General features: G+C 45.0%; 1 protein-coding gene across 8 annotated transcripts in view; it reads right to left on the reverse strand.

Annotated features, from left to right (window-relative positions):
• COL27A1 (collagen type XXVII alpha 1 chain) overlaps nucleotides 1–27,782 on the reverse strand; it is a 252,548-nt gene that overhangs the window by 94,560 nt on the left and 130,206 nt on the right. For all 8 annotated transcript variants that reach the window (XR_014521564.1, XR_014521565.1, XM_083485690.1 and 5 more), the window contains 8 exons: nucleotides 22,924–22,977; nucleotides 22,499–22,552; nucleotides 20,488–20,532; nucleotides 18,340–18,393; nucleotides 15,954–15,998; nucleotides 6,586–6,639; nucleotides 2,176–2,229; nucleotides 629–682 (listed from right to left, as the gene is read on the reverse strand). Coding sequence is in view for 6 of the 8 variants with exons in the window: in XM_083485690.1 (XP_083341816.1) it covers nucleotides 629–682; nucleotides 2,176–2,229; nucleotides 6,586–6,639; nucleotides 15,954–15,998; nucleotides 18,340–18,393; nucleotides 20,488–20,532; nucleotides 22,499–22,552; nucleotides 22,924–22,977 (414 nt within the window). In the remaining 2 variants the exon portion in view is untranslated. The remainder of the gene's footprint in view (nucleotides 1–628; nucleotides 683–2,175; nucleotides 2,230–6,585; nucleotides 6,640–15,953; nucleotides 15,999–18,339; nucleotides 18,394–20,487; nucleotides 20,533–22,498; nucleotides 22,553–22,923; nucleotides 22,978–27,782) is intronic.

Here is a 27,782-nt window from a genome sequence, read left to right on the forward strand (position 1 = left end):
ACCCGCCCACAGTTCAGTTTCAGGGTTTTGCCTTCTTTTTTTCCTTAACAAATTTGACCTGATCACTGAAACAACAAATCACAGAGCTCACTCACAAGCAAATATTCAGATGTAGCACTGATGGGAAGCGAAGGGAGTATGAATCTGACAATTTCTAGTTTCAGTTTTCTCTTATCTTAAATTCAGTTTTCCAAATTTACACAGCAACCCATAATTTCCTCATAAAAATCCATCAGCATTTTAGAGTGAATTTTCCCCAATAAACAGAATTTTGCCTGCAGTTTTGACTAATGTGACCATTTTTTGCAAGCGATTTTCTCCAACTTAATACATTTTTGTATATTGTTTCCATTACATTTCCTTCTTATAGATGGATTTTTGAACACCTTGTTTGCTTGGAGAACTGCATAGAAAAAGCTGGACAAGTGCTGGACAACTTCAAAGGGTAGCAGTTTTTGTATTGGTTCAAGCAGTGTGGATTAGGTGGTTTCTCCATAAAACGCAAGCAGGATCTAATTTATCCAGCATCCCTAGCAGAAGATAACTTAATTCTCCATTGAATAAAATATGTAGGGGTATGAAAGACAAGGGGCATTGGGGAGCAGCAAGGAAAATAGGCTTGACTTACAGGCTGTCCAGGGAGCCCTGGTTCACCAATTGCTCCAGGTATTCCAGGGTGCCCCTGTATAACAAAGGAGAGAACGCATGAAGCTCTGCATAATACGGCTGTAGTCATATCCAGATGCAATTCAGCCATCTCCACGCTGCTTTACATAGCTCTGAATGCACCATATTTTTCCATGTATAGGACACCCCCATGTATAAGATAGCCCCTATTTATTTATTTATTTTACCCCAAAATTAAGAACTCAATAGTTTAAACATCAGACAGAACCCTGGCACCAGTGTAGCAACCCCTGCCAGTGCCTGGGGCGGTGGGAGAGTGCTTGCACACAGGCAGCAGTGGAGCGTGCCCCACCAACACCTGAGATCACCCACAGTTGTTGAGCTTTATTTTGGAGATATAGGGCACCAGGGAGGTACAGTGAATCCTGTGCATTCACCATCAGTGTATACTGTCGTACCTCCTTTTGCATCCGGGATCCGTTCTGGAGCCCCAGATGCTCGACAAAAGGGACACTCAGCAAAGCCCTGCTCTGCGCATGTGCTTCTGCGCATGCACGAGTGGCAAACCTGGAAGTAACCCATTCCGGTACTTCCGGGTTTGCCGTGGACGTTTGATGAAATGGACCCTAAACGGGGCGGACTCAAAACGAGATACCACTGTAATATGAACCCAAATTTTGAACTAAGAATATTTAGCAACAAGCATCATCTTAAACACTGAAAAATATGGCATGCCCCTGTCTCCTGGGCAAACACACAAAAATCAGCAGCAGTAAATCTTGGGTTGCTTTGAGGTCTTCACAGACCCTAAATGGTCAAGGGCCTAACATGTATTCTGCTCTGGTCAGACCTCACCTGGAGTACTGTGTCCAGTTCTGGGCACCACAATTCAAGTAGGACACTGACAAACTGGAACGTGTCCAGAGGAGGGCAACCAAAATGGTCAAAGGCCTGGAAACGATGCCTTATGAGGAACGGCTAAGGGAGCTGGGCATGTTTAGCCTGGAGAAGAGGAGGTTAAGGGGTGATATGATAGCCATGTTCAGATATATAAAAGGATGTCACATAGAGGAGGGAGAAAGGTTGTTTTCTGCTGCTCCAGAGAAGCGGACACAGAGCAATGGATCCAAACTACAAGAAAGAAGATTCCACCTAAACATTAGGAAGAACTTCCTGACAGTAAGAGCTGTTCGACAGTGGAATTTGCTGCCAAGGCGTGTGGTGGAGTCTCCTACTTTGGAGGTCTTTAAGCAGAGGCTCGACAACCATATGTCAGGAGTGCTCTGATGGTGTTTCCTGCTTGGCAGGGGGTTGGACTCGATGGCCCTTGTGGTCTATTCCAACTCTATGATTCTATGTGAAGACTTCAAAGGCTACCTGGGAAATCAGTGTGAAGACATAATAACTTGGCATGGGTCAACCACCCTCCATGCCCCCAAGCATGGGGGGGGGGAGAAAAGCATGCCCTCCAAGCGGCAGTGGGAGAGGAGACAGATTATGGTTCTTCAGGCAGAAAAGGAGGCGAGAGAATGCAGACTTACTCCTTACCATCGATCCCTTGACGCCCGGTGGTCCTGGAGGTCCTACTGCACCCCGATCCCCCTAAGGGAGACAGGTGCACACAGAAGGAAGAGTAAGAAGTTCTGTTAGCAAACAATGTGCCAAGGAATGGTGGAGGGAATTGTAAAAGTGCTGTAAACCCTAAAGCCTGAAGGCATATGATGCAGCAGCATAGACGAAGCTAAGCATGACCAGGTCTGGCTGATGCCTGAATGAGAGACCACTTGGGAAACCCATTGGAAGGAAGGCTGGATAAGGCTGGTTGCTGCATCTCAGCCTAACGTACCTCACAAGAAGCTATTGTGAGGATCAAAACAGTGGCAGTAGTGAGGAGTCCACATAACGCTACCAAGCTCTTCAGGGAGAAAGGCAGCACATAAAACATAATGGGTTATAGCCAACATTAGTCCTACTTAGAGCAGACCCATTCAAATGAATGCATATTCCAATGGGTCTGCTCTAATTAAAACTACAGTCAAGTAAATACTTAATGTGAAATTCATTGTAGTGCTGAGAGCCAGTGTAGTGCAGCAGTTAAGAGTGTTGGACCTGGGAGATCAGGGTTCAAATTCCCACAGAGCCATGAAGCTCACTAGGTGATGTTTGGCCGGTCGCTGCTTCTCAGCCTAAACTACCTCGCAGGGCTGTTTCGGGGACTGAAGGAGAAGGGGGAGAAACACGTACACAACTCTGAGCTCTTTGGAAGAAGTGGGATACCAATGCAACAAATAAATAAATCCTCCAGCACAAGGATTTCTGCTTGCCCCAATGGAACAATCTCCCCTCTCCTTGTGCACTGATTAGGGAGGCATGAGGGACAGAAAGCCCTGTTGTGCCACCAGGAACTATTGCACCGGCTTCCGCTAGTAGTATGGGTAGGGCCGGCCCAAGATATCTTAGCACCTGAGGCATACCCCAAAATAGCCCTCCTCCCCACCAGAGAAGAAGGGGTAAGGGAATATCTACATCAGGAGTAAGGGGGGCGGATAAAGATCTACATCAGGATCTGCTACTGTACCCCAGTGGATCCTGTTGCCCAAGGAGGGCAGCTCACCTTACCTCTTGATCAGGCCAGCCCTAAGTAAAGATCTACACTGGGATCTGCTGCCCCTGTGGATTCTGCCACTTGAGGCATCGCCTCACCTTGCCTCATGGGTGGGCTGCCCTGGATGGTTTATTTGAATCTGGCTGATACATTGGGTGGCATCCAGTGACGTCAACTGCTTGTGCACCAGGGCTTCTTCTTCCCACTATAGCCCCCTGTGCACTCCCAAAACCTTTTTCAGCTCTCTAAAGAACAAGGAGCATGGACAGCGGGTGGAGAAGGAGAAGCCCCATTGTGCAAGTGGATATCGGGTCTCATCGGGTCTTTGCATTTATCATGCAAACATGATAAATAAACAAGGGAGCTAAGGTTCCACAATTCTACAGCTTCAGGATGAAGCCTGCTTGAAGAGTGCAAAGGTGTTTTATATTTAACTTGCATGGTTTGTGTACATTTCATTAAAATTGCCTTGAGACTCCTGGTTAGGCTATAGGATGGGAGATGCAGATGGGAGAATCATGCATCTGCATACCTAGGGGAGGCAGGGAAGCTGCTGAGGCCCAAATCTGTGCCATTGCTCAGATGTTACCAACAGGCACCACACAGCCCAGAACTCCTTTCACTAAATGGATCTGGTGATAGCTGAGAGTCATGCATGCATAAACATATTCTGCTTCCACCCACCCCCAAACCCCTGTTTATTCGAATGTGTTAATGTATGCATGCACATAAGACTTTTGCACACAGCTAATTTCAACAGGTCTTAAAAGCACTTCTGTTTGACTAGGTTGCCTAATTTTACACCAGTGAACTTTATTTGATAAAAACCATCGGTCACCACAAAGATATGAAATATTTAGGTACATTTTAGCACACATGGTCCCCAGCAAGCTGCATTCCATGTTGCACAATAATATTTTATCTGATCTGTTGGGCTGCTAAAGCAAACATGGAAACATCATGTATGTAGTGTTTTTATTCTCATTGGCCAGCAAACAACAATTTTTCAAGACAGAAACACTCTGAAGAATCCTTTTGAGAAACCTGTCCCTGGGAGAATTATACAGCCACGCTGTACATAACTAACTTCTCCCTTGCTGCAAATGCATAAGTGACCATTAGAATATCTTGCAGCTGCATATGATGTGGGCATAACTTGAAATCTTAAGAAGCTGCAACTGCTTTCCTCACTGCATCAACATATCTTAGGTTTATTTTCTGCAGAGGTCCCTTAACTGAGATTTTCTAGATGACAAGCTTGCAGGCCTGGTGTGTGGAGTTAGCCAAGTTGGGCACCTACTGAGGCTGAAGTTCCAGCAGGAGGGACTCACTGCTGACTGGAGGCTACTGCCACCTGCTGCCACTCCCCTTTCCCACCATTGACTGCTCATTCACCTGCATTGTCTACAAGCCCCAAGTGGTGCAAATGAGCAATGACGGTGGGTGAGGAATAAAGGTGGAACTTCGGCAGCCAATGATACCATGTGATGCAGTGCTTAAGGTGTTGCACTAGGACCTGGGAGCCCAGGGTTCAAATTCCTACTTAGCTATCACAAGGCTATTGTGAGGATAAAATGAGGAGGGGGGGGGGAGAACCATGTGACCATCTTGAGAGCTTTGGAAGAAAGATGGAGTATAGGCTGTGACTGTTTTAGGCACCAACTAAGTTTGTTCTAGGGACGTGGGTGGCGCTGTGGGTTAAACCACAGAGCCTAGGGCCTGCAGATCAGAAGGTTGGCGGTTTGAATCCCCGCGATGGGGTCAGCTCCCGTTGTTTGGTCCCTGCTCCTGCCCACCTAGCAGTTTGAAAGCACATCAAAGCGCAAGTAGATTAATAGGTACCGCTCCGGCGGGAAGGTAAACGGCGTTTCCGTGTGCTGCTCTGGTTTGCCAGAAGCAGCTTAGTCATGCTGGCCACATGACCCGGAAGCTGTATGCCGGCTCCCTCGGTCAATAAAGCGAGATGAGCGCCGCAACCCCAGAGTTGCGGCCACGACTGGACCTAATGGTCAGGGGCCCCTTTACCTTTAAGTTTGTTCTGGGTACATATAAACTTTCGTGTGCATGCACACTTCTTCAGATACACTGAAACAGAAGTCACCAGACCCTTATATATAGTATATATATAGTAGGACATAAATCTGACATCAGGGATCACAAGACAGAGAAGCCCGTAGGAGAACACTTCCATCTTCCAGGACATTCAATACAGGATCTCAAAGCAGCTGTCTTATTACAAAAGAATTTCAGAAATAAACCTGAAAGAGAAGTTGCCGAATTAAAACTTACTACTAAACTGAAAACTATGGAGAGACCTGGTCTGAATAAAGATATTGGATTCTTGTCTCATTACATATGCTAAAGCTATTTTTGGTCATCTGTATACTATCCCTTACTTTTTCCTGCAGGACTAATTGCAGTCGTTAACAGTCATCAACAGGTTCACCATACCCATTCAGTCAATCAACCATCTACTACCCTTCTGAGAAAAACCCCATCCCACCCTTGCACTATATAAAAGGGTCTGGTGACTTCTGTTTCACCTTCTGGTGACTTCTGTTTCTGTATCTGAAGAAGTGTGCATGCACATGAAAGCTTATACCCAGAACAAACTCAGTTGGTTTCTAAGGTGCGGGGGGCAGTGGAAGACAGGAGTGCCTGGCGTGCTCTGGTATAAGCCCCTTTCATGGGGTCATGAAGAGTCGGACATGACTAAATGACTAAACAACAACAAGGTGCTACTGGACAATTTTTTAATTTTTTAGTTTATTTCAACTGCATCAGACCAACACGGCTACCTACCTGAATCTGTTTTAGGCACGTCTGATATGTGTGTGACCATGACCGTGTGCATTGCGCCAAACCCAGAAGTGACCCCATAAGGTCACAAAAAGGGGCAAGGTTTGTGGGATTTTTCAATGCTGTTTCAAATATACGCAATTTCACTTAAACCTGTGGTGCCTTGGAACGTAACTCCTGCATAAATTGAGAGTTGCCTGCATAAGTAAAATAATCATGGGTTGTATCCAACTAAGTTCTACTCGTAGTAAATTCACTGAAATTAATGAACCAAAGTTAGTCGTTGCCACAAATTTCAATGGTTCTACACTTAGTAGCACTCACACTGGATACAACCTAAAAAAATAATATTGGATAAGGGGGAGCCAAAAGCCAATATTGAAAAGTTGAGTGAAAATAAGGAATTCTGCTGAATCAGGCCAAAGCCGGCCCCCCTAACACAGCATCTTGTTCTCACAATAGTCAACTAGTCTGGAAAGCCTCAAGCAGGACTCTCCACACTCATGTTCCCCTGCAACACAATACAGTCAATCCACTTAGCAACACATTCTTACCTTGTCCCCGACTATTCCAGGCTCCCCTACTGGACCAATGAACCCCATCAGGCCCTGAAGAGAAGAAAAAGAGGGTGACATGGGGTCGGGGCGTGGAGAGAGGGGGACAGAGAGAGAAAGAGAAGAAAAACAACAGAATTGATTTTCTGGTTTGCTTGAGTCAGAGTCATAAACAGAGAAAGAGATAATGTCCTCCTTGTGGGATGAATTAGCCCAGCACCCCTTAAAAACTGCCCACAACCTCTTATTGGCTACTGGCAGGGACACAATTGCTCCCAGACTGTGGCCTCTGCAGCTCAGCCAGCTGGTCCCGCTTTAAAACCACAGTTGGGCCTTTGAAGCTCGGCGCCTGCAGGAGCCACAACACACAACAGACCAGGAACAAATTACAGGCAGTGCCACAACCATAAGCCAGAGAGAGAGAGAGATGGAGAGAGAGAGATGGTGCTATATTTATGATTTTCCTCTGCTACATATTTCTTCTCTTTAATCTAAGCTAAGGGCTGCAATATAAAACATAGGAATCTGATGGGTGGGATAGAATAGGTATTCCTGCAGCAGCAATCCAAGAAGAAGGGCCTTGAACGCATAAAGTCGCCTTTGATTACCGAGTGCATGGAGCTCAGTACAGCCTATAGTATTGACTGGCAGTGGCTGTCGAGGGTTCAGCCAGGTTTCTTTTCCAGCGGTACCTAGAGTTGTCAAGGACTGAACCTGGGACCTTCCGCATACAAAGCATACATTATATCACTTAGCTATGGTTCAAATGAGTTATACAAAAACAGGAAGCTGTCTTACTGGTCTTTCTAGCTGAATGCTATCTAAAGCAGAAGTTTGGCACTTCAGATGTTGCTGAACTACAATTCCCATCAGTCCTAGCAAGCATGGCCAATGGTGAAGAATGATGGGAGCTGTAGTTCAGCGCCATCTGGAGGGGGCAAAGGTTCCATATCTGGGCTATGGTGTCTGCCAGTGGCTCTCAATAATTTCAGACAGATATTACCAGGAGATGCTAGGGACTAAACATGGGACCTTCTGCATGTGAAACAGTTCCAGCACTGAGCTATGTTCCTTTCCCCGCAAAAGGCAGGGAAACAGAGAAAGTTGCTTTATGCTGAGCATGGACCACTGGACCGTCAAGCTCAGTTCTGTCTAGAGTAACTGCTAGGGGTGTAGCATGGGGCGGGGGGAGCTGCCAGGGCAATCACCCCAGATGCATGGGGGGGAGGCACTGCTCACACCGCCCTCCCTGAGCCAGCTCTGTGCCACTTTGCAAGGCTGGGATCTGGGAAGGGTGGCGTGAGAAGGATGCAACAGCCACCCACTCTTCAATCCCAGCCCCTTGGGAGTGTGGCTGGGATCAAAGGGTGCGCGACATCCTTCTCATGCTGCCCTCCTGAGCTGCTTTGCAAGGCTAGGATCTGATCAGATCCCAGCCTCTCAAAGTAGCACAGGTCTGCTGTGTCGGTGGTGAGGGCTGGGCTGGTGTACGGTGGGGTCCATCCACCCTCCACAACCCATTGCGCCCCAGGCGCTATGAAAACACGCTCCACCAGTGGTGACAGGCAGTAGTTCTCTGGGATAAGTCTTTCCTGGCCCTAACTGGAAGTGCCAGGTATTGAACATAGGACATTATGCCAAGCAGATATTCTGCCCTGCGCCCATCAACATATGTAAACAGCCATATTCTTCTACTGGTCATAGATGGATACTTGGTTTTTCTAATCATACTCACTAGAAGAGGAATGAAGGATCATGCCTACAATGAATCAGACCAACGGGCTGTCTATTTTCCAAGGTCTCAAGCGGAAGTCATTCCCAGCTTTGCTGTTTCTAGAAATCTTTATTTTTAAACTGGAGGCTACAGAGTTTCAACATGGGATCTTCTACATCAAGGGTGGGAAACCCTCCAACTTTTAGTAGACCACAATTCTTAACATCCCTGACCACTGGTCATGCTTGTTTAGGCTCAAAGAAAGTGGAGCCTAACGGCATCTGTAGGGACAGACGTTCCCCATTTTTGTCCTACGTTAGAGCTGCTGAGCTATTCAACAGGAAGGAGTTCAAAAATAAAACTGACAACATAATAATGCATTCATAAAAATCAATTGTACAACTGCACTTGGAACATTTTCCGGACATAGCCGGAATACGACACTCAGAAGCAGTGTCAACTATCCTAAATATAGCTCAAAAACTTCATATTTCTTTTATTTTTGAGATTTCAACAACTTTGGATGAAAAAGCTCATCAACTGGCTATTTCACTTTTTGAAATATGGCAACCCAGGAAAGGTGCAGAAAAGGGCAAACCAAAATGATCAGGGGGCAGGCAATAACAGAAAAGGTTGCAACGTTTAAAGCTATTTAGCTCTTGAAAAGAGTGAGCAAGGAGGGACATGAGAGAACTGTGCAAAGTTGTGTGTATTGTGGAGAAAGTGGATCGGCAGACCCCAGGGGGTCATCCAGCGTAACTGAAGGGTGGGATACTCAAGGCAGACAAAATACTTCTTCGCAGTTAAACTTGCAAATGCGCTGCTATAAGAGATAGTAATTGATACGAATCATGGTTATGTGAAGCAACCACCACCTGTTCATTCAGATACCTGTGAAGGGCACACCGTTTTAGCCAGGCTTTCCTTGATCTTTAATACAGTGGTGCCTCGCAAGACGAAATTAATCCGTTCCGCGAGTCTCTTCATCTAGCGGTTTTTTTGTCTTGCGAAGCAACCCTATTAGCGGCTTAGCGGCTTAGCGCTATTAGCGCTTTAGCGGCTATTAAAGGCTTAGCGGCTATTAAAGGTTTAGCGGATTAGCGGCTAAAAGGCTATTAGCGGCTTAGAAAAGGCGGGGGGGAGCGGAAAAAAATCGGAACACTCGCAAGACATTTACGTCTTGCAAAGCAAGCCCATAGGAAAAATCGTCTTGCGAAGCAGCTCAAAATCGGAAAACCCTTTTGTCTAGCGGGTTTTCTGTCTTGCGAGGCATTCGTCTTGCGGGGCACCACTGTACTGTACTTTTAATTCATTAATTCCTATTTCTATACGCTTTTACACTGCAGTACTGTTTTACTGCTTTTATGCTGAACTGTACTTTTGTTTTAATGGCGTTCTTCATCGTTTTCATGTTATGCACTGTGTTTAAATATGAATGCTTTACAAATAAATAAAGAAATAAAGAAATAGTTAGTTAGTTATGATAGCTATGTGTTATGCCCAATGTGAGAGGCAGCAGCCTACATATTTTACTTTCAAACGATGCTCAAATGTATTTAAATACAGATTTTAATTGGGATTATTTTAAAACAATAATTTCACAGGCTAATGGATGGAGCAAATGTATAAATGTATAAATGTATAATGTATAAATGGATACGCACTAAACTGGCAAGTACTGGAAAGATTAATTTAACTAATTCATCTACATCCTTCTTCTTTAAGGAGCCTGGGGCAACAAATACACCAGGGATAATACAAAATAATTATAAATAAAATATACTTTAAAATCTAAACCAATTAACAACATCTATAACCCATTAAAACATGTAAAACAATCACATACTATTACAGCTTATAATTTTAAGGTTTCTAGGAACAGTGCACTGTATCCAGCTAAGGTCTGCTCCGAGTAGACCTACTGAAATTAACGAACTAAAGTTACTCATGTCCATCAATTTCATTATTTTAGTCTGAGTAGGTCTAAAAAGTGGATATAGAACATAATTTTTCAGCCACCAAATGCTTGGATAAACAAGAGTGTATTTAAGTTTCTCCTGAATATTAATAATGAACAGAATGGGGAGCCACCACCAAGGAGACCCAGCCATGGATCAATGCCAAATGGGAAGCCAATGGCAAAACCACCAGCAGGACCCACCCCTGCCAAGAGGGCTTTTATGTTATTGGGTTTCAATCCACTTAGAGCTTTGTAGGCTACTGCATGCAGTTCCTGCTTATCAAACACAATGAGTTCCCTGGAAATCGTTTCTTAAGTGAGCATCTCCACAATGAGTTGACAATTTCCATTGATTCCTATGGGGAAATTTCTAATGTGTTCCTGACCATGGAACTGTGACGCCCAAAACCCCGCAAACCCAAAGAAAATCCTGAAAAAAATGCTTTCTAATTTGTCCAACGGCTCCCCTTACCCCTCTCCCTCTGTTCATCAGCGAACCAACAAAAGGCAGATGAGGAAGACAACCAACAAAAGGCAGACAAGGCGCAGGTTGCAGCCACAGTAAAGGTGGCATTTTTCCATCTCTGCCGTATCAAGCAGTTGGTCCCTTACCTTTCTCGCCCTGATCTGGCCACAGTGACCCATGCAACGGTCACCTCCAGGCTTGATTATTGTAACTTGCGCTATGCAGGGCTGCGCTTGAAGCTGACCCAGAAACTCCAGTGGGTGCAGAATACTGTGGCAAGGCCCCTTACAGGGTCCTTGCTGCAGGATCACATTCATCCAGTGCTTTACCAACTGCACTGGCTCCCGGTGGAGGACAGGGTCAGGTTTAAAGTGCTGGTTTTGACCTTTAAAGCCCTATGCGGCCTAGGACCCACGTACCTACGGGACAGCCTCTCCTGGTATGCCCCGCGGAGGACCTTAAGGTCCACAAATAACAACACTTTGGAGGTCCTGAGCCACAATGAGGTTAGATTGGTCTCAACTAGGGCCAGGGCCTTTTCAGTACTGGCCCCGACTTGGTGGCACGCTCTGTCACAAGAGACTAGGGCCCTGCGGGACTTGACATCTTTCCGCAGGATCTGCAAGACAGAGCTGTGGCCTTTGCCGCCTGGCCTTTGGTTTGGACTCAGTCTGACCCTTATGTTTCCCTCCCCTTATTGTTTTGATCTATGGGCTACTTTTAAAATGAGGCTGCATTTTAAATTGCATTTTAACCTGTATTTTAAATTGGTTTTGTTTTCTATTATGTTTTTATTGTAATTCTACTGAGCCCGGCTCTGGCCAGGGAGGGTGGGGTATAAATAAAATTTATTATTATTATTATTATTAGGAAGTTAAAAAAAGAAGAAGCTATCTAACTGTGGTGTATATAGCAAGATTTGGGTACTAATTCCTTGTGATCGGATAAGTGACTTTTTGCACAGCTAACTTTTTGCATAGCTAACACCTGGGGCTGGTCGTTCCCTGCATTCAGAACAAGCTGCAACCTCTGGACCATATTCAAGGGCAGCCCCACATAGAGTGTATTAAAATAGTCCAGGTGGGAGGGAACCAGAGCTATTCTGGTTCAGAAATGGCTGTAGCTGGTAAATCTTCCTAAGCTGAATGTAAGGACTCCTTGCCATACAGGCGGCAGCAGGACCCAAAACTATACCAACACAAAGGCTACAATGGAGTTTGGGGCTGGAGGGGGGTGGAGAAGAGAGGGAAGGGGGGGAGGCATTTTGACTGAACAAGCGCAACATTCTTTTTCTAATGACATAATTGGTAAGGAAATGGAAATTTTCCACAGTGATATTTCTAGACAGAAAACTAATTGAGTAAAAATAATACAGCCTGGCTTTCATACTCTCAGGCCAGTGGCAATCAGTAGAGGCCAGCTGTGTTTTCTTAAGTACAAAAGGGACCTACGTTTCTTACTCAAGAGCATGTCTGGAAGGGTCTTGTGGGGAGAGGGGCGAGAGGTGGAAAAAGAATAACAGCCACAAACAGTGTTCCATCTTCCACCATACCTTTCACCAAAGGTTGAAGAAGGTGGCACTTAACTATTATTGTTTGCCATGTAACTCCATCTGCAGAGCATTGAGACCCAAGTGGGGCACCTCGCTGGGGAGAGCATCCCATCAACAGGGAGCCACAACTGAAAAGGCCCTCCAGAAAAGCAACAAAGAAGAACAAGAGGGGAAAGAGAAAGAGGTGGGCTACTTTTTTAAAAAAAGAAAAACTGCAAAACAGTTGAAACAGGGCTCCACCACTGAGCAAAGAATGGCTGTAAAATATGGCTTCTAGGACAGGCCACAGCAGTTGAGTAGCCCACAGCTGGTCTCACCAAAGGCACCACAGGCTACTCCTTGTGGTCACATGGGAATGAGATGACTATGTCAGAGGCTGTGAGGCTAAAGAGCAGTTGGTCAGTTTGGTGGTTTCGAACATGCACACAAATGTGGGCTTCCACAGCTTTTATGTCTGTGGTTCCCCCTCAGGCCCACGGGGAGCTAGACTTTTCTCTCTTGAGTAAGTGCCTGGCATCACAATCTAGCAAAGATCCTGACAACGGATTTTAAAACAGGGATCATTTCCACGTGGGCACGCGGTTTCATCTGGGCAGGCTGGCATCAATCAATGTTTACATTCCCTGCTAGACAGCTGCACACCGATTTGATCCGAATCCGTCTGGGAAATAATCCAATTTCCCCCTTTCATTCCCAGTGACAGAAGGAAACCACAATGGTTAGCTTTAATTTACTCGTCTCTTGGTGGCGTTTCCCACCATGCATTTTGAGGACAAAATACTGTACAGGGTGGGGTGGGGGGTTATTGCAGGCTGCCAAGTTCAGGATTGGAAGCCTTAAAGGAATTTGTAAAAATATGAAGGTCTCTCCAGGGCAACCTTCTGAGGACCCAATGCTAGTGGTGGATAGAGCCAGAGGCAAAAGTGGCTGGAGCAATAAATGCAAACTTTATCTTTGGAAGACGCCTAGAGTGGCTGGAGGAACTCAGTCAGAGGGGTGGCATATAAATAAATCATCATTATCATCATCAATGTGCAGCAGCTTGTACAATTGGGTAGTTTGTACACACACTGCTCCCTGTCTTCTGTTCAGACAATAAAAGGCATCACCTGAGTTCAAGGACACATTCTAGCCAGGCAGAAACACTTGGGGTGTGAAGCAGGGTCAGTACTGGGTTGCGTGGCCTGGGGAATGTTCCAAGGGCCGGAAAAAGAAGATTGAGGGGCCATATTTAGTCCCTGGGCCTGAGCTTCCCACTCCTGGAAGGTAGGACTTGAATACAAGCCAGAGTCAGGATGAATGAACAGCAAGGATCTGAGGGCTAAAGATGACTCAGGGCTCTATAAGTCAAGATCAGAAGCCATCCTAGAAGGTAGGCAGGAACAAAATCAACACCAGAAATGCAAGACACACCAGAGATCAGGCATATTTTGTTGCTCGAGCAAGTTTCAGCTGCAACCGGAAACCCTTTATTCTCCTTCCTGCCCAGAAGGATTTAGTGGCCACCCTGACTGGGTGGAAACAGTCCAGATTTGGATTTTAGAACAGGAAGGTGACAAATTGAAATTGCAGAGTTATGACAAGCTTAAGGAGAAGGTGCGAGACTGGCTACATTATTTTCAAATAAGAGAGGTTTATAACTTGGATAAAAAAATTGGTTTCCAGGTGGAAAAATCAAAGTTAGAAACAGAATTGTTAGAACCCAATGTGAAGACACTTTCAAGAATGTATAATCTGCTGTTGAAATGGAATACTGAGGAAGAAACAGTAAAATCGGCAATGATAAAATGGGCACAAGACATAGGTCATAACATTATGTTCGCTGACTGGGAGAAGTTGTGGACCACCGGGATAAAATTTACGGCATGTAATGCCTTAAGAGAGAATATAATGAAAATGATGTATAGGTGGTACATGACCCCAGTCAAGCTTGCAAAGATATATCATTTGTCCGATAATAAATGTTGGAAATGTAAAGAAATTGAAGGTACTTTTTTTCACCTTTGGTGGACGTGCCCAAGGATTAAGGCTTTCTGGGGATATATAATGAACTGAAAAAGGTATTTAAATATACCTTCCCGAAGAAACCAGAGGCCTTTATCCTGGGCATAGTCGACCAATCGGTGTTAAAGAAAGCTAGAACTCTCTTTATGTACGCTACAGCAGCAGCAATAATTCTTATTGCAAAACATTGGAAGACAGAAGATCTACCCACCGTGGAAGATTGGCAGATGCAATTAATGGACTACATGGAGATGACGGAGATGACTGGCAGAATCCGAGACCAGGGAGAAGACTCAGTGGAAGAAGATTGGGGAAAATTCAAAATCTATTTGCAGAAGTATTGTAAAATTTCTGAATGTTGATGACATTGAAATGAATTGTGGGGGTTCTAGCAACAAGATAAAAACTAAGATTAAACCAACAACAGGTAAATTAATGGGCTATGAATTTGCTGAACTAACTTTGAAAAGGGATACAAGATCGGGGGATGTGAGGAAGTCTGGAGAATATGTGAATTTAACTTCTAAAATTAAGAAAGAAGGAATTTTTGTGTTTTTCTTATATGTGTTTTTTCTTTTTATTATTAGGTTTTAATGTATTTTTGTGTATTTTTGTGCTAAATGTGTGTATTGTAGTATTTTGTAGTATGTATTTGTGTTTTTATCTTTTTCTTGTCCTTGTCTTTGTACTTTTCCTATATTTTGTAAAATCCAATAAAAGAATTTTTTTTTTAAAGGAAACAGTCCAGATCTGGAAGGTTCTATGCTGAGAAGCAGCCACCTTCAGTTCAGAGAATTACCACATGAGGCAGCTGCTGGCTGCAAGGATGCAGCTATGCCCATCACTGCATGGGGCTGTTGCCAGCAGTTTCTGACAATGGCTCGCCTAGACAAATTTCAATTAGTATTAGCCATGTTTAGGATTCAGATGACATACTAAACTGTGATGAACTGAAATAAGAAGAAAAAATAAAAGGAAGGGGGTGCTGCAGCTCATTCTCGTTATGCTCAGCTATGGTTTAGCATGATGTCCAAATGCAGCAATTGTCTTTGGCACTAGCTGAAGTTTTCACTCAGCAAAGACCCATAGAGAACAATCCTAATGTTTAAACTCTGTTAGGCTAAACACACAATTTCTGCAATTATAACTAGTGATGCACAGAACCAGCAAAAGGAATTCCATTTTCTGAGCCCAATTGAGATTTCATCTGGTGCCTTTTGTGCTGTTGTTCCTTCAATATCTTCGTTTTTTTTAATTAAAAGTGATAGGTCTTATCACTTTTAAAGTCTTTTAAAGTCTTTTAAAGTTTAAAAGTCTTATGTAGATTTTCAATTTCATTGTTCTGTATGGGACAATGACAATAAAGATATCGTATCGTATCGTAGGTATCTTTGGGCATACATGCTCCACACAGGGTCAAATTGCATCGTGAGTTTTGGAGTCTTTAAATTTACATATAACAACTTCCTGTTCAGGCACATGTACATTTTTACAACTGTATCTTGTACACTTCAGGTAATTGCTGCTCTGATAAGACAACATTTTCAGATCCAGAAAGGTGGCTTTCCTGGGCAGCCACAGCTACAGCCATCAAAGCTACTGTGAACAAACAAATCACTATCATGCCATGGGGTCAAGGAGAAATGAGCAAAATGCTCTGCAAGACATTTACCTGATCACCGACTTTTCCTGGTCGCCCAGGATTCCCTGGTTCACCCTGAATCAAGACAAGAGAGAAGCACCAGAGTAGGATTACTACTTGCCATTCATGTGACACTTAAAATTTTGCAAAGTGTTTTTCAGACTTATTACTGTGACAGACAGGTTTGCTCATGAACGTAGAGTTCAAAGAAGAATTCTTTATTCACTAGACTCTCTGCTTCCCAACTGCAGTCTTTCCCAACCTGGTGACTTCCGAAGCTGAGTGGGGCTGAAGGGAGATGTACTCTAAAACATCCCAACTCTTTAAAACAGTCATGGCTTCCCTAAAAAATCCCGGGAGCTGTAGTTCGCCAAGGGTGCTGAGAGCTCTTAGGAGGTGCCTCACAGAGCTAACGACTCTCAGCACTCTGAGCAAACTACACTTCCCAGGAATCTTGGGGTAAAGCGCTATAATAAACATACAGTGCAGATGGGGCCTGTCTTGACTGAGGGCCATTTTACTCTTGGCACAGATAGGATTCTTCCAGTTTACTGAAAGTCCGCACAGGGTAACAAATGAGAAGGCATGCCTTTACACAGTGGTGAAAAACCTGGGTGGCACTGTGGTCTAAACCACTGAGCCTAGGGCTCGGAAGGTCGGCGGTTTGAATCCCCGCGACAGGGTGAGCTCCCGTTGCTCGGTCCCTGCTCCTGCCAACCCAGCAGTTCAAAAGTACATCAAAGTGCAAGTAGATAAACAGGTACCACTCTGGCGAGAAGGTAAACGGTGTTTCCGTGCACTGCTCTGGTTTTGCCAGAAGCGGCTTGGCCATCCTGGCCACATGACCCGGAAAAACTGTCTGTGGACAAAGGTCAGCTCCCTCGGCCAGTAAAGCGAGATGAGCGCCGCAACCCCAAAGTCGTTGACGACTGGACTTAATTGCCAGGGGTCCTTTACCTTTAGGGACCCTTACCAAGCCATATCCCTCATTAGCCCTGATCCATGCCCTCTTGAATTGATATGGCTTGGCTGGAATGCCACTGAACTATGGTAATGCCTGGCTTCCCCAGATAGAAGACGGAGAAGTTGGGTGAAAATATATTGGACTCTTGAGTGGCTGGAATGTAGTCTATGATACAAAGGTAAGAATCTCTTCCAGTGCTCTGCCCACCCTTGGTTCATGTGACATCCAGCACTCTCTTGTGGCCCCTGGAAAGTTCCCCAGAAGGGAATGTGGCCCCTCGGGCTGAAAGAGGTTCTCTACTCTTGTCTTTGCAAAACTGTGGTGGACAAATGCCAGGGATCCACTTCAAACTGTAAGTACAACATGGATAAAGGACACCCTTCCTCTCTTCACACACTAGAGTTTTCACCACAACACGATAATGTGACACAGGCTCAATTCAGAAACCACAGCAAACCATGGTTTGAGTTTCCAAACCTACAGAGAAAGCTGCTTTGCTGTTCTGGTTTCCCATTAGGGTGCTACAGCCTCGGGAAGTAAAGCAAAGATTGTAACTCTGGTTTGCCATTTCAGACTTCCTACAGAGGCTGGTTTATAAACACACTCTAAGCCACAGTTGCTCAGTTTGGAGGCCATGGTTTGTCAACGCAGACAACTTACTAAGACCACAGTTAAGCTCCCTTAACCATGGCTTGATGTGATCTCTGAACTGAGCCATGAAGCACAGAGGAGCAATAAGGCTCAGCAGAGCCTAGGTCTTCTGGGCAGGCCCAGTATTGCTCCTATATTCAGTACAGCACCTAGCACCTAGCGGTAACCAAAAAATAATAATTAAAGAGTAGCAGAGATTTAACCAAGCTGCAAATATGCTGAAAATCGTGCAAAGGGCATGGTTGCCTAGCAGAAAAGCAACCAATTAGCACAGCATTTACACAGGATGTGGCAGTGGGGGCGAGGGGAGGGGAGTCTTATGGCAACAGCAGCTGCATTCTCTCGGGTTCCATGCCCCATGATTACAGAAAGGCTGCTTGGGATGCCTTGTTGTTCTTCAGTTTCAAGAGTTACATTTTTTTATCTCTGGAAGGAATCGGAAGGGGAGAGAAGCATGCCCTAGAACTATTTGGGGGGGGGAGGGGGGGAGAGAGAGAGATGGAGAAAATCCAAAACAGATTGATGGAAAGAAAAAGGATGGTGGTGGGGAGGGAAGACATTTTAAAATGGTTAATAATAAAACTCTGTGGCTTCCAAAAATATGCACCATCATTCTTTCTGCCACAGAAACCACCATGAGTAGGAATTTCCAGAGCAAGAAAGAATAGTAAAAAATGGCCATTTGAAGCAACTTTCAAATGCACAGCATGTTGAAACTTAAGCAGTAGGGTTCCCTGGATTTTAACACCACGTTTTACCCAAATGCCTCCCTTCTTGTGTCTAAAACAAAGCCATCTTTACCTTTAAGCCATCAGGGCCTGGTTTGCCTGGAAATCCTTTCCTGCCAAGTGGACCCTGAAAAATGACACACACATACAAGTGCAGAAAACACTGTCAGGAGCAGAAGCAAGAGGCACAGGAATCAGTACAAACATGATTGCTTTATCTGTAAGTTAGTTTGGACTATGTAAGGTAACATCCAGGCCACACACTTCTTCTCCCAAAGAATCATGGGGATTGTAGCTTTGTGAGGGGTAAAATACAGTGCCCTGGGGAAAACCATATGCGTTAAATGTGCTTTGAATCCCATGGATTTGACTTATGAATATGACAAGGTCACATTTTGGGGGGAGGGGGGAGCAACTAATAAATGTAAATAACCATCATCATGTGGGCTAGAACCTCCACAGCTGCCTCAGCCTGAGTTGGAGAGAATTCCAGGTCACCAAATTCGACCAAATTAGTCAGCATGCTCTTAAAGAAGCCTTTCTGTAACCTGTCAGACCAGTCAGGAACTGGGAGAAGGTTGCAAAAACAAGATGGCCTGACTCTGAAGGGAATTCCGCCCCTGCCCCATGAAGGTTTATGGATTAATTAAAATAATTCAGTCCCTCCTTTCTGTATGTGCTGACCCTCAAGCCAATCTAACCATTAGTTATGAAATACATTAAAATGGTGTGTGTGTGTGTGTGTGTGTGTGTGTGTGTATTCATTACATATATATTCATTACAAACAAAGCAACAATGAACAAAAAATGAGTACCAACTGAAATAGTTTCACTGAAATAACAGGACCTTGACCAAGTATCTAAAAGCAAGCAGGGGACAAGCCAAGTGCATATTCTGGTTACCAAAACAGGGCTGTCAGTTACCTTTTAAAAAAAAAAAAAGGTGGGTGTGGAAGCAGAGATTCAAACCTGTTCAGAGCACGGTGGTGAGCAAAATGCACTCTGCACATGCTCAGAGCACTCTTTTTATTATTATTCAACATGTTTGAAGTGTGAACCATTCAAAATATATTCTGGGTTCAAAGCCATGGGGATAAGGGGGTGGGGGAAGGAATGGTTGAAATTAAGCCCTGGTTAGAAACTAGCTGTGACAGAAAAGTTTGTTTGGTGGGCAGGCTGGGTCACCAAGTGTTTGTTTTTTCCCCTGCCAGCAAATGGTTGACTGGCAACAGCGTTTGATTGGCCAGAGTTCTGGGGGAGGGATACGATTGGTTTGCAGAGGTTATACAGGTTTCACATTGGGAGAGAGGGTGAAGGGGTTCTGAGGGGAAAGGAGAGACACTCTGAGGAGACTATCCATAGGGAGAGGACAGAGCCTCGTAGCTGGGATAGGGAGACCATGCTGAGGGTCTGGGGAAGGTGTCCAGACAGGAGTATGCCGGGAGGGCTGAGTCTGAGCCAGGAGAGACAGATCCTATGGGAATTCAGGCTCCCTGAGGGGTCAGTCTAGCCAGGAAGGGAGAATTCTTCTAGGTACTGAAGACTCCCAACCCAGTGACAAGGGGAGAGGAGATCCCCTGGGTCTGTAATACCATTTATAATATCTCAGGTGTGGGATTGTTAAGAGAGGGGGTAACTGAGGAAAAATGCCCTTCACTCATGAACCAAAGGATTAAGCTGTGAGGGAAGTGGTCTTGAAAGTATTGTATTATCTAAGTGACAGACACTGATTTGAACATTTTACCATTTCTTTGGGAAACCTGAATATTTATCTACCTGAAGTGTACCAACTGATGTTTAGTAACTGAAGTTTAAGAGTTGTATCTACAATATTGTGTTTAAGCCTGAGACATCTTAACTTACTTACAAGTAAGTAAGTTAAATTCTACCTGAAAGAACTCGTTTCCTGGCCCACTTTGTGTCATAAACGTCCTATGTTTAATAAAACTTTTTGTGTTCGTTTGATTAACTTCTGCCTGAGACTCTAAATCAATAAGTTTTCCCTCACACAAGTCCCTTACTAGATAATCTGGGGTAAATTATAGAAATTTGCATAACTGGTGTACCATGAGGTGGTCGCACTAAATATAATTGAGGGCTGGCCCAACGGCGCCAGGGTGAGAAAGTGCCGTTGTGCCGTCTCACTCACAAAGCAAAATAAAAATGTAAAAAACTCCCCACACCTGCCCACAACAATGACAGCCCTCTTCATCTCTCTTACCTCTGCCCCTGGGATGCCAGGTGGTCCCACTGGTCCTTCATCACCCTGGATCACAAAAGGAAAATGGGAGACAGGTCAAAACAGGGCTGTTATCCAGTTAATTCATAAAATGGGTTTTATTTGGTTCATTAGTAAGTTGCAGGAGAGCAAAGTCAAGTAATTGTTCTAGAACAGGGGTCTGCAACCCGCGGCTCCGGAGCCGCATGTGGCTCTTTTACACCTTTGCTGCGGCTCCGGGGCGGATACTAGCGAGGGGAGGAGGCGCATTGTGCGCCCCGACACTCCCCACTGTGGCGGGCGCTGTACTGGCTGTGACGTCGCATGGGGGCGGTGCGTGCGTTAGTCACGCACCGTCCCGACGTCACCTTCCCGCCCGCTGTCAGATTAAGGTAAGAAACAATATATGCAGTGTTATATTTGTTTTAAATGTCGCAATGGTTTTGTGGCTCCCAGTTTTTTTTTCTTCGGAAACGGGTCCAAGTGGCTCTTTTTGTCTTAAAGGTTGCAGACCCCTGTTCTAGAAGGAAAAAGCATCTTCTCTCTGGGTTGTATCCAATGCTAGTCCTACTCAAGAGTTGACCTATTGAAAGTAATGAGCATGATGGACTTAATTTCAGTGGTTCTACTCTGAGTAGAACTGAGTTGGCTTACAACCCTTTATTATTTTTAAAAGATGCAAGCACCACCTGGTGCAACTACTGCAAAGTATTTTCCTGGAAGAGGGAAGCAGTACATCAGAAAAGGATCTCAGGATTGCCATGAGTCATCAAGGTGGTTTGGCTGTAAATTAAACAAGAAAGGCAAATGCAAATTTAAGCTGCATTAATCAAAGTGGAATGAGGTCAAAGGAAGGCGAGGAAGATGGTCAGCAGCATGGAAAGAAAGTCCCGTGAGGAAAGGCAGAAGGAACAGAAGAGACTTCCAACCCACCAATACTGCACATGCCAGAGCCCATTTATGGTGGATTAAAGGGCTCTGTCACCCTTTTAAAAAACCGAAGTGGACTTTGCAGTTTGGAAAGCAATGGGAAAATTAATTGAAAAGTGCAGGATGAATGAATGATTAATGGAAATGCATATAAACATCCCACAAGAAAATCAGTGTGAAAGCAGAATGAATGCTCACTGTTGTATAACTGCCCCACAAATCAGGAAAGAATGCTCTATCAAGACCAAATATAATTTAACCTCCAAGTCAGCTTTATGCAAGTGAATCAGGATGACTGCTCAATAAATATTTTATTTATTGCATTTATGCCCCACCTTTATTCAAAGAGCTCAAGGTGACATACATGGTTCTCCCATTCCCAGTTTTGACTTCACAATTACCCTGCGATTGGGCTGAGAGGCACTGATTGGCCCAAGGTCCCCCAGTGAGTTTCCTGGCTGAACCCCTAACTCCCAATGTCCTAGTCTGGCCCTCTACTCTCTATACCACCACTGGCCCCAGATTAGTGGTCTGGAGGGACCCAGACGGGGAGATGGGGGGAGACATGGCCGCTCTCTTGCAAAATACATAGGGCTGCTACTTATAGGAGGTCCATGGCTTGTTCTCTACAGCCTCAGAGAGCAGGTCTTGATCCTAATGGGTTACAGGATGGGTTGGACTGAACATAAGGAGACACTTATTGTTCACGAGGGCAGTTTGGCAATGGACCCAGTTGCCAGAGTGGTGATGCTCTCTCTCTACCTCTCTTAAAGCAATCAATCAATCAATCAAAATGTTTATTCGGCTTTACGCCCATCATAAAGCACAACACACAAAACAAATCAAATAAAACAGGAGGAAGTGGGCTAGGGAGAGCCACCTGTCAGATTTCTTGCATCAAGCAGAATTGGAAGGGGGCTGGACTAGATAATCTACAAGTTCAGTTGTATAACGCTATGAAAGAAAGGAAGTTTGCTTAAAGCAGGAAAGGTGTCTGAAGCCATGGCCAAGCCAGTGCCCTCCAGTAGGTTTGGACTACGCAGCATGGTCAAAGACATGTCAGCATCTCCTGCTCCTTTCTTACCTCTTGGCCAGGTAGTCCCCTGGGGCCAGGTAACCCACGTGCTCCTGGTTTTCCCTGCAACAGACAAGGGGGGGGAGTGGGGAAGGCTGAGAAAAAACACACAAGCTTCCAAGGGCTCATCGAAACACAGAGTGAAAGCTGCCTTCCAGTGTGTGTTGCCACAGGACGGCATCCAACATCAATTCTGTTGCAGATTGAGAGGGGAGAGAGACCAAGAGAGAAAAAAGAAATCTGTTCCAGCTCTCTTGGAGCCATCTCAACACAAACAAGCCCTAAAAACCAGAGCTTTGGCCATGACTATCTGCAGGGATCTCCAGGATTTTTCCTCTTCCTCTCCTTACCCAGCCATTCTTTCTTTGGTTCTTTCATATGCACTGGCACTTGCCAAGAAAAATGCAAAGTCTGTTTATTTCAGCACCACTCACCTTAATGCCTTCGGGGCCATTTTGTCCTGGTGGGCCAATGTCACCTGGAAAGCCCTAGAGAGCATCAGACAGAAATGGTGTTAAAACAACAAGGTCCCCAAGCTAAAGCTTCACACACCAGGCATTGGGAGGAGAGAGCTAGCCTGTTGCCTGCTGAAATAAACCAGGCTCTCATTGTAGTGTAGCAAGACCAGCACCAAAAACTTTTTTGTTGGTCAACTCTTGTTTTGCTATGTACCTATATACTTAAGCCTAGACTGGAGGGGGGTTGTGTGTGTAATGTTGATTTTATTCTGTGGTTGCCAAATTGTTGATTTTTTGCTTCTTCTACAGGCTGAGGGAACACTGAAGCTAGGTCCAGTATTATAGCTTGATATAAAGGCTTATTCAGTGGAGTGACCAAAACACACTCTCTCAAACCATAGTGTCTTAAGTGGCTGCATGAAGTTACTATACAGTACATACGTACAAACATTATTTTATTTGTATGCCACCTTTCCAGGATTCAAACCATGCTCAAGGCTGCTTACATGGAAAAACATAACTGCAACATAAGAAAGTAGACATAACCAATAAATAAAACACATCAAAAATACACAACCAAGCTAATCAATTTCCACATAAATAATTATAAAAATAAAAACCAGTAAACAATACCCCATTCTAAGAGTCTGTTCATCAGCCTCAGCTCTTGCAGCTGGAGTCAGTTGGGGCCCCGTCCTCCCAGGCCAGGTGGGAAAAGGCCAGCAAAGCAGGGAGCAGGTTTTCCTGCTTACAGTAGGTCTGAACCCAGTAATTAATCAAAATAATGCCTGTTCTTTTGGTTCTTTTGCCTATCATACCATGCCTAAAATCTGGGGCACTGTATAAATAATAACTTGCGGGCACTGGGGAGCAGGCTGATTCAGATTGGGACTCGGGATTGTGGGGAGTTGCTCCCAACTGTGGTCTCAATTTGGTCAGGGGAGGGACATGCCTGCTAATTGGGGAAGGACTGTGGTTCAGCAGTAGAGCTTCTTCTCTGCATGGAGAAGGTCCAGGTTCCATCCCAGCATCTCCAGGTAGAACCAGTCAGTGTGGACAATGCCGAACTTGATGAACCAAGGATCTGACTCAGTATAAGGGAACTGTTAATCTTCCCATTTGCATGCGCCCCACCCCCACTTGCAATTAACTTCAGAAATCTGCTAATTGTCTGAACAATATCTTATGCTGTAGAATATAAGAGCCTGGAGAAGAGAAGACTGAGAGGTGATGGGATAGCCATCTTCAAATATCTCAAGCGCTGTCTCATAGAAGATGGAGCAAGCTTGTTCTCCCCTGCTCTGGAGGGTAGGGCCTGAAGCAAGGGATACAACTTACAAGAAAGGAGATTCCGACTAAACATTAAGAAATAACTTTCTGACACTAAGAGCTGTTCCACAGTGGGAAAGTCTCATTTGGAAGACTGTAGACTCTCCTTCCTTGGAGGTTTTTAAGCAGAGGTTGGATGGCCGCCTGTCAGGGATGCTTTGGTTGATATTCCTGCATTGCAGGGGGCTGAACTAGATGACCCCTGGGGTCCCTTCCAGCCCGATAATTCTATGAATGTGTTGTTTGTTCCTTAGCATAAATCAATCCTTCTTTGTCATGAAAACTTTCCCCTTTCTCTCAGCTAAAGATGTGCTTATGTCAGCAAATGTTTCCTTGGCACGACACAGCAAAGGCAGTCCCCATTCAATTCTTTCCGCATTTAGAGTCAGCAGCTAGTCATGTTTTCTTGAACAAATAAATCAAAGCATTGCAAGCTTGACCAAGAAGAGTGGGGGGGGGGGGGGAGCAGACTTGGCATTGCAAATGGAGAGGTGACGACATGCTCATTAGCTGGAGCACTTGACGTTTAACACCAACCCCATTTTTCGCCCACAATCCATTCAACTAAGGAAACAAAGAAAGCCACAGTCCAAGCCAATATTAACAAAGAGAAAGATTATCAAGTGATACCACTCAATGGAGAGCTGTTCCAGATCCAGCAAAATACCAGAACATTGACTGGGGGGGGGGAGCTGGTGGTGTGAGCCAATATTTGAAACCATGCGCCAATGATGCACATGTCTTTTTAAAAGAGCTGATGCTGACCTTTAAAGCCCTAAATGGCTTTGGCCCTGTATACCTGAAGGAGCGTCTCCAACCCCGTTGTTCAGCCTGGACACTGAGATCCAGCACTGATGTTACAGAGAACCAAGCAGGGGGTCATTTTGGTAGTGGTGCCCTCCCTGGAACACCCTCCCATCAGATATCAAGGAGATAAAGAATTACAGAATTTTTAGAAAGGAATCTTAAGGCAGCCCTGTATAGGGGAATTTTTAATTGTTTTTATGTGTGTTGGAAGCCACCCAGAGTGGCTGGGGCAACCCAGTCAGATGGGCAGGGCATAAATAATAAAATGATATTGATGATGATGTACTAAGAACTCAACCAGAATCAGAGCAGAGGTCCATGTAGTTCAACATCCTGCTTCCCACGGTGGCCTTAAACATGCTTCCAGACAGGCAACAAGCAGTGTCCAACTCTCTTTGTCTCTCTCTCACACACAGCCAGTGTGTGCCCTCCCACCCCACTGGCAACCCAGTGGCATTCTGCCTTCTCTGAATGTGGAAGATTCATAACCATTAATAGATCTGCCCTCCATCAATTACAAACTGGTCCAGGCTAATGACAGCTCAGTCCTCCACTAATTACAATGCCACAAAGACATCAGAAGTGCTCTTCTGGATCATGCCAAGGGCCCATCTAGTTCAGTGTCCTTTTCTCACAGCAGCTAACCAGATGCTCATGGGAAGCTCACAAGCAATGCAGAAGTATTCCCCTCACCTGCGATTCCCAGCAACTGGTATTCAAAGGCATCAGTGGTGGTTGGTATCCATTGGGACTGGTGGGGCAGAAGGCAGGGGCACCAACATCAGGTGCAGCCAGAGCCAATGATAGACAAGCCTACTGATTCGGGTTTTGTCCCCATCCTCCTCCCTGTTGAGTCCTACAAAGGGAACATTGAGACTAGGGTGGAGGAGGAGGAGGTTGGCAGCCTTGGCCACCCCTCGGCTGAGGGCACTGCCCCATTTGGCCTTGTGAACTAACCTCCGCCAAGAGGCATACTGCCTCCAACAGTGGACGGAGAGCACAGCCATCATGGCTACAAGCCACTGATAGCCCTTAACCTCAATCTAAGCCAGTGGCGATCACCACATCTTGTGTTGGGGCTGGCATCAGTCCAGCCCTCTGACACTGTTTCTGCTTGGTATCACTGCCTGTTGACCTGTCCTCTAAAAGCATATGAAGAGTGACAACAGCACTCTTATTGGTCAGGGATGGAGAAACTCTGGCCTTCCAAATGTTGTCAGACTACAACTCCCATCATCCCTGACCAATGTTCATGCTGCTTGGGGCTGATGGGAGTTGGAGTCCAACAACATCCAAGATAGCTCAGTTGGTAGAACACGAGACTCAAGGTCATGGGTTCAAATCCCAGTTTGGCAGGAAGCTGGAGTAGATGACCCCAATAGTCCCAACTTTACAATTCTATGAACATCTAGGGGGCCACAGGATCCTCACTCCTCTTTTGGGCAATGATATGGCTTGGGCTCACAGGGAACAGGCAATTGAATGAGTAGCAGTAACCTTGGTGAGGAGGAGGAGACCCACTCAGTGAAGGCATCCTTCTGAGGGCATCTTGTCTGGGGGCCTGCAAAACCTGGAGCTGGTGCTGACTCATGGTAATGAATTCAGTACATTAATACAAGCCTGTATGAAAACATACTTCCTTTTGTCCTTCCTGAACCTATTGCTCATCAACCTTTGGCCTGCCAGATGTTGTTGGACTCCAGCTCCCAGCAGCCTCAGCCAGCAAGTCTAGTGGTCATGGGGGATATGAGCTGTAGTCCAGAAACATCTGGGGAGCCACAGATTCCTCATACCTAGCATGCCCTGCCTATCCCAACTGCAGAATTAGAAATCAATTGCTTCATATTGCTAAGGGTGGAATTTTAAACACTGTGTGTGTAAATGCTGTGTTGCTACAATTCTGCCTTTTTAATATTATTGTTTTATATTGCCTTGTGGTTTTTCGGTTTCATTGTCTGATTTATTCTTTTGTTCATTTGTAAACTGATTAGGGACTGTTTAGTAGTAAGCAATATATAAATATATGAAATGAATAAATATCCTTCAATTGGAAGCCCCAAGTTCATCTTTAACAGGGATGATTAAATGGCGCAACTCAAACCCCATGCACACACTGAACCCAGTGGAGTTTACTTTAAAGCATGGACATTGTTGTTGTTGTTGTTATTTATTATTTATACCTATTCGGTCTTTTTATGCAAAGAAAACTCAAAGTGACCTACAATATAGGAATATAGGGCAGGGAACCTGAGGCTCTCCAGGGGCTGCTGGAGCCCAGCCAATGGTCAGGGCTGATGTGAGTCAGGAGTTCAGTAATATCTAGAAGGCTACAAGTTCCTCACTGCAAAAATGAATATGCATAGGATCAGATGCCACACCTCATTCCATGTATCATTTTTCAGGTGAGACTTACCATAGGAAATGTCTCCCTCATTGCACCAGTAACATAAAATATTCTATGAACACAAAGGTGGCTAAGATCCCATCGGCTCTTCCTGCCCCACAGCCCCACTCCCACCAGAACTGTGACATGGGAAATATTCATACTACCAACAGGACTCTGCCTTATACTGAGTTCCTCCATCTCAGCAGTTTCTAACCTGACTGGCAGCAGCTCTGCACAATTTCATCCTAGTGCTAGCTAGAGATTCCGTGGATCAAAGCTGTGAATGTCTGCCTGCGAAGCGGATGTTCTATCA

The sequence above is a fragment of the Podarcis liolepis genome (genome assembly GCF_965112155.1).
Source record: "Podarcis liolepis genome assembly, chromosome: Z".
In the NCBI taxonomy this organism is placed as follows: domain Eukaryota; kingdom Metazoa; phylum Chordata; class Lepidosauria; order Squamata; family Lacertidae; genus Podarcis; species Podarcis liolepis.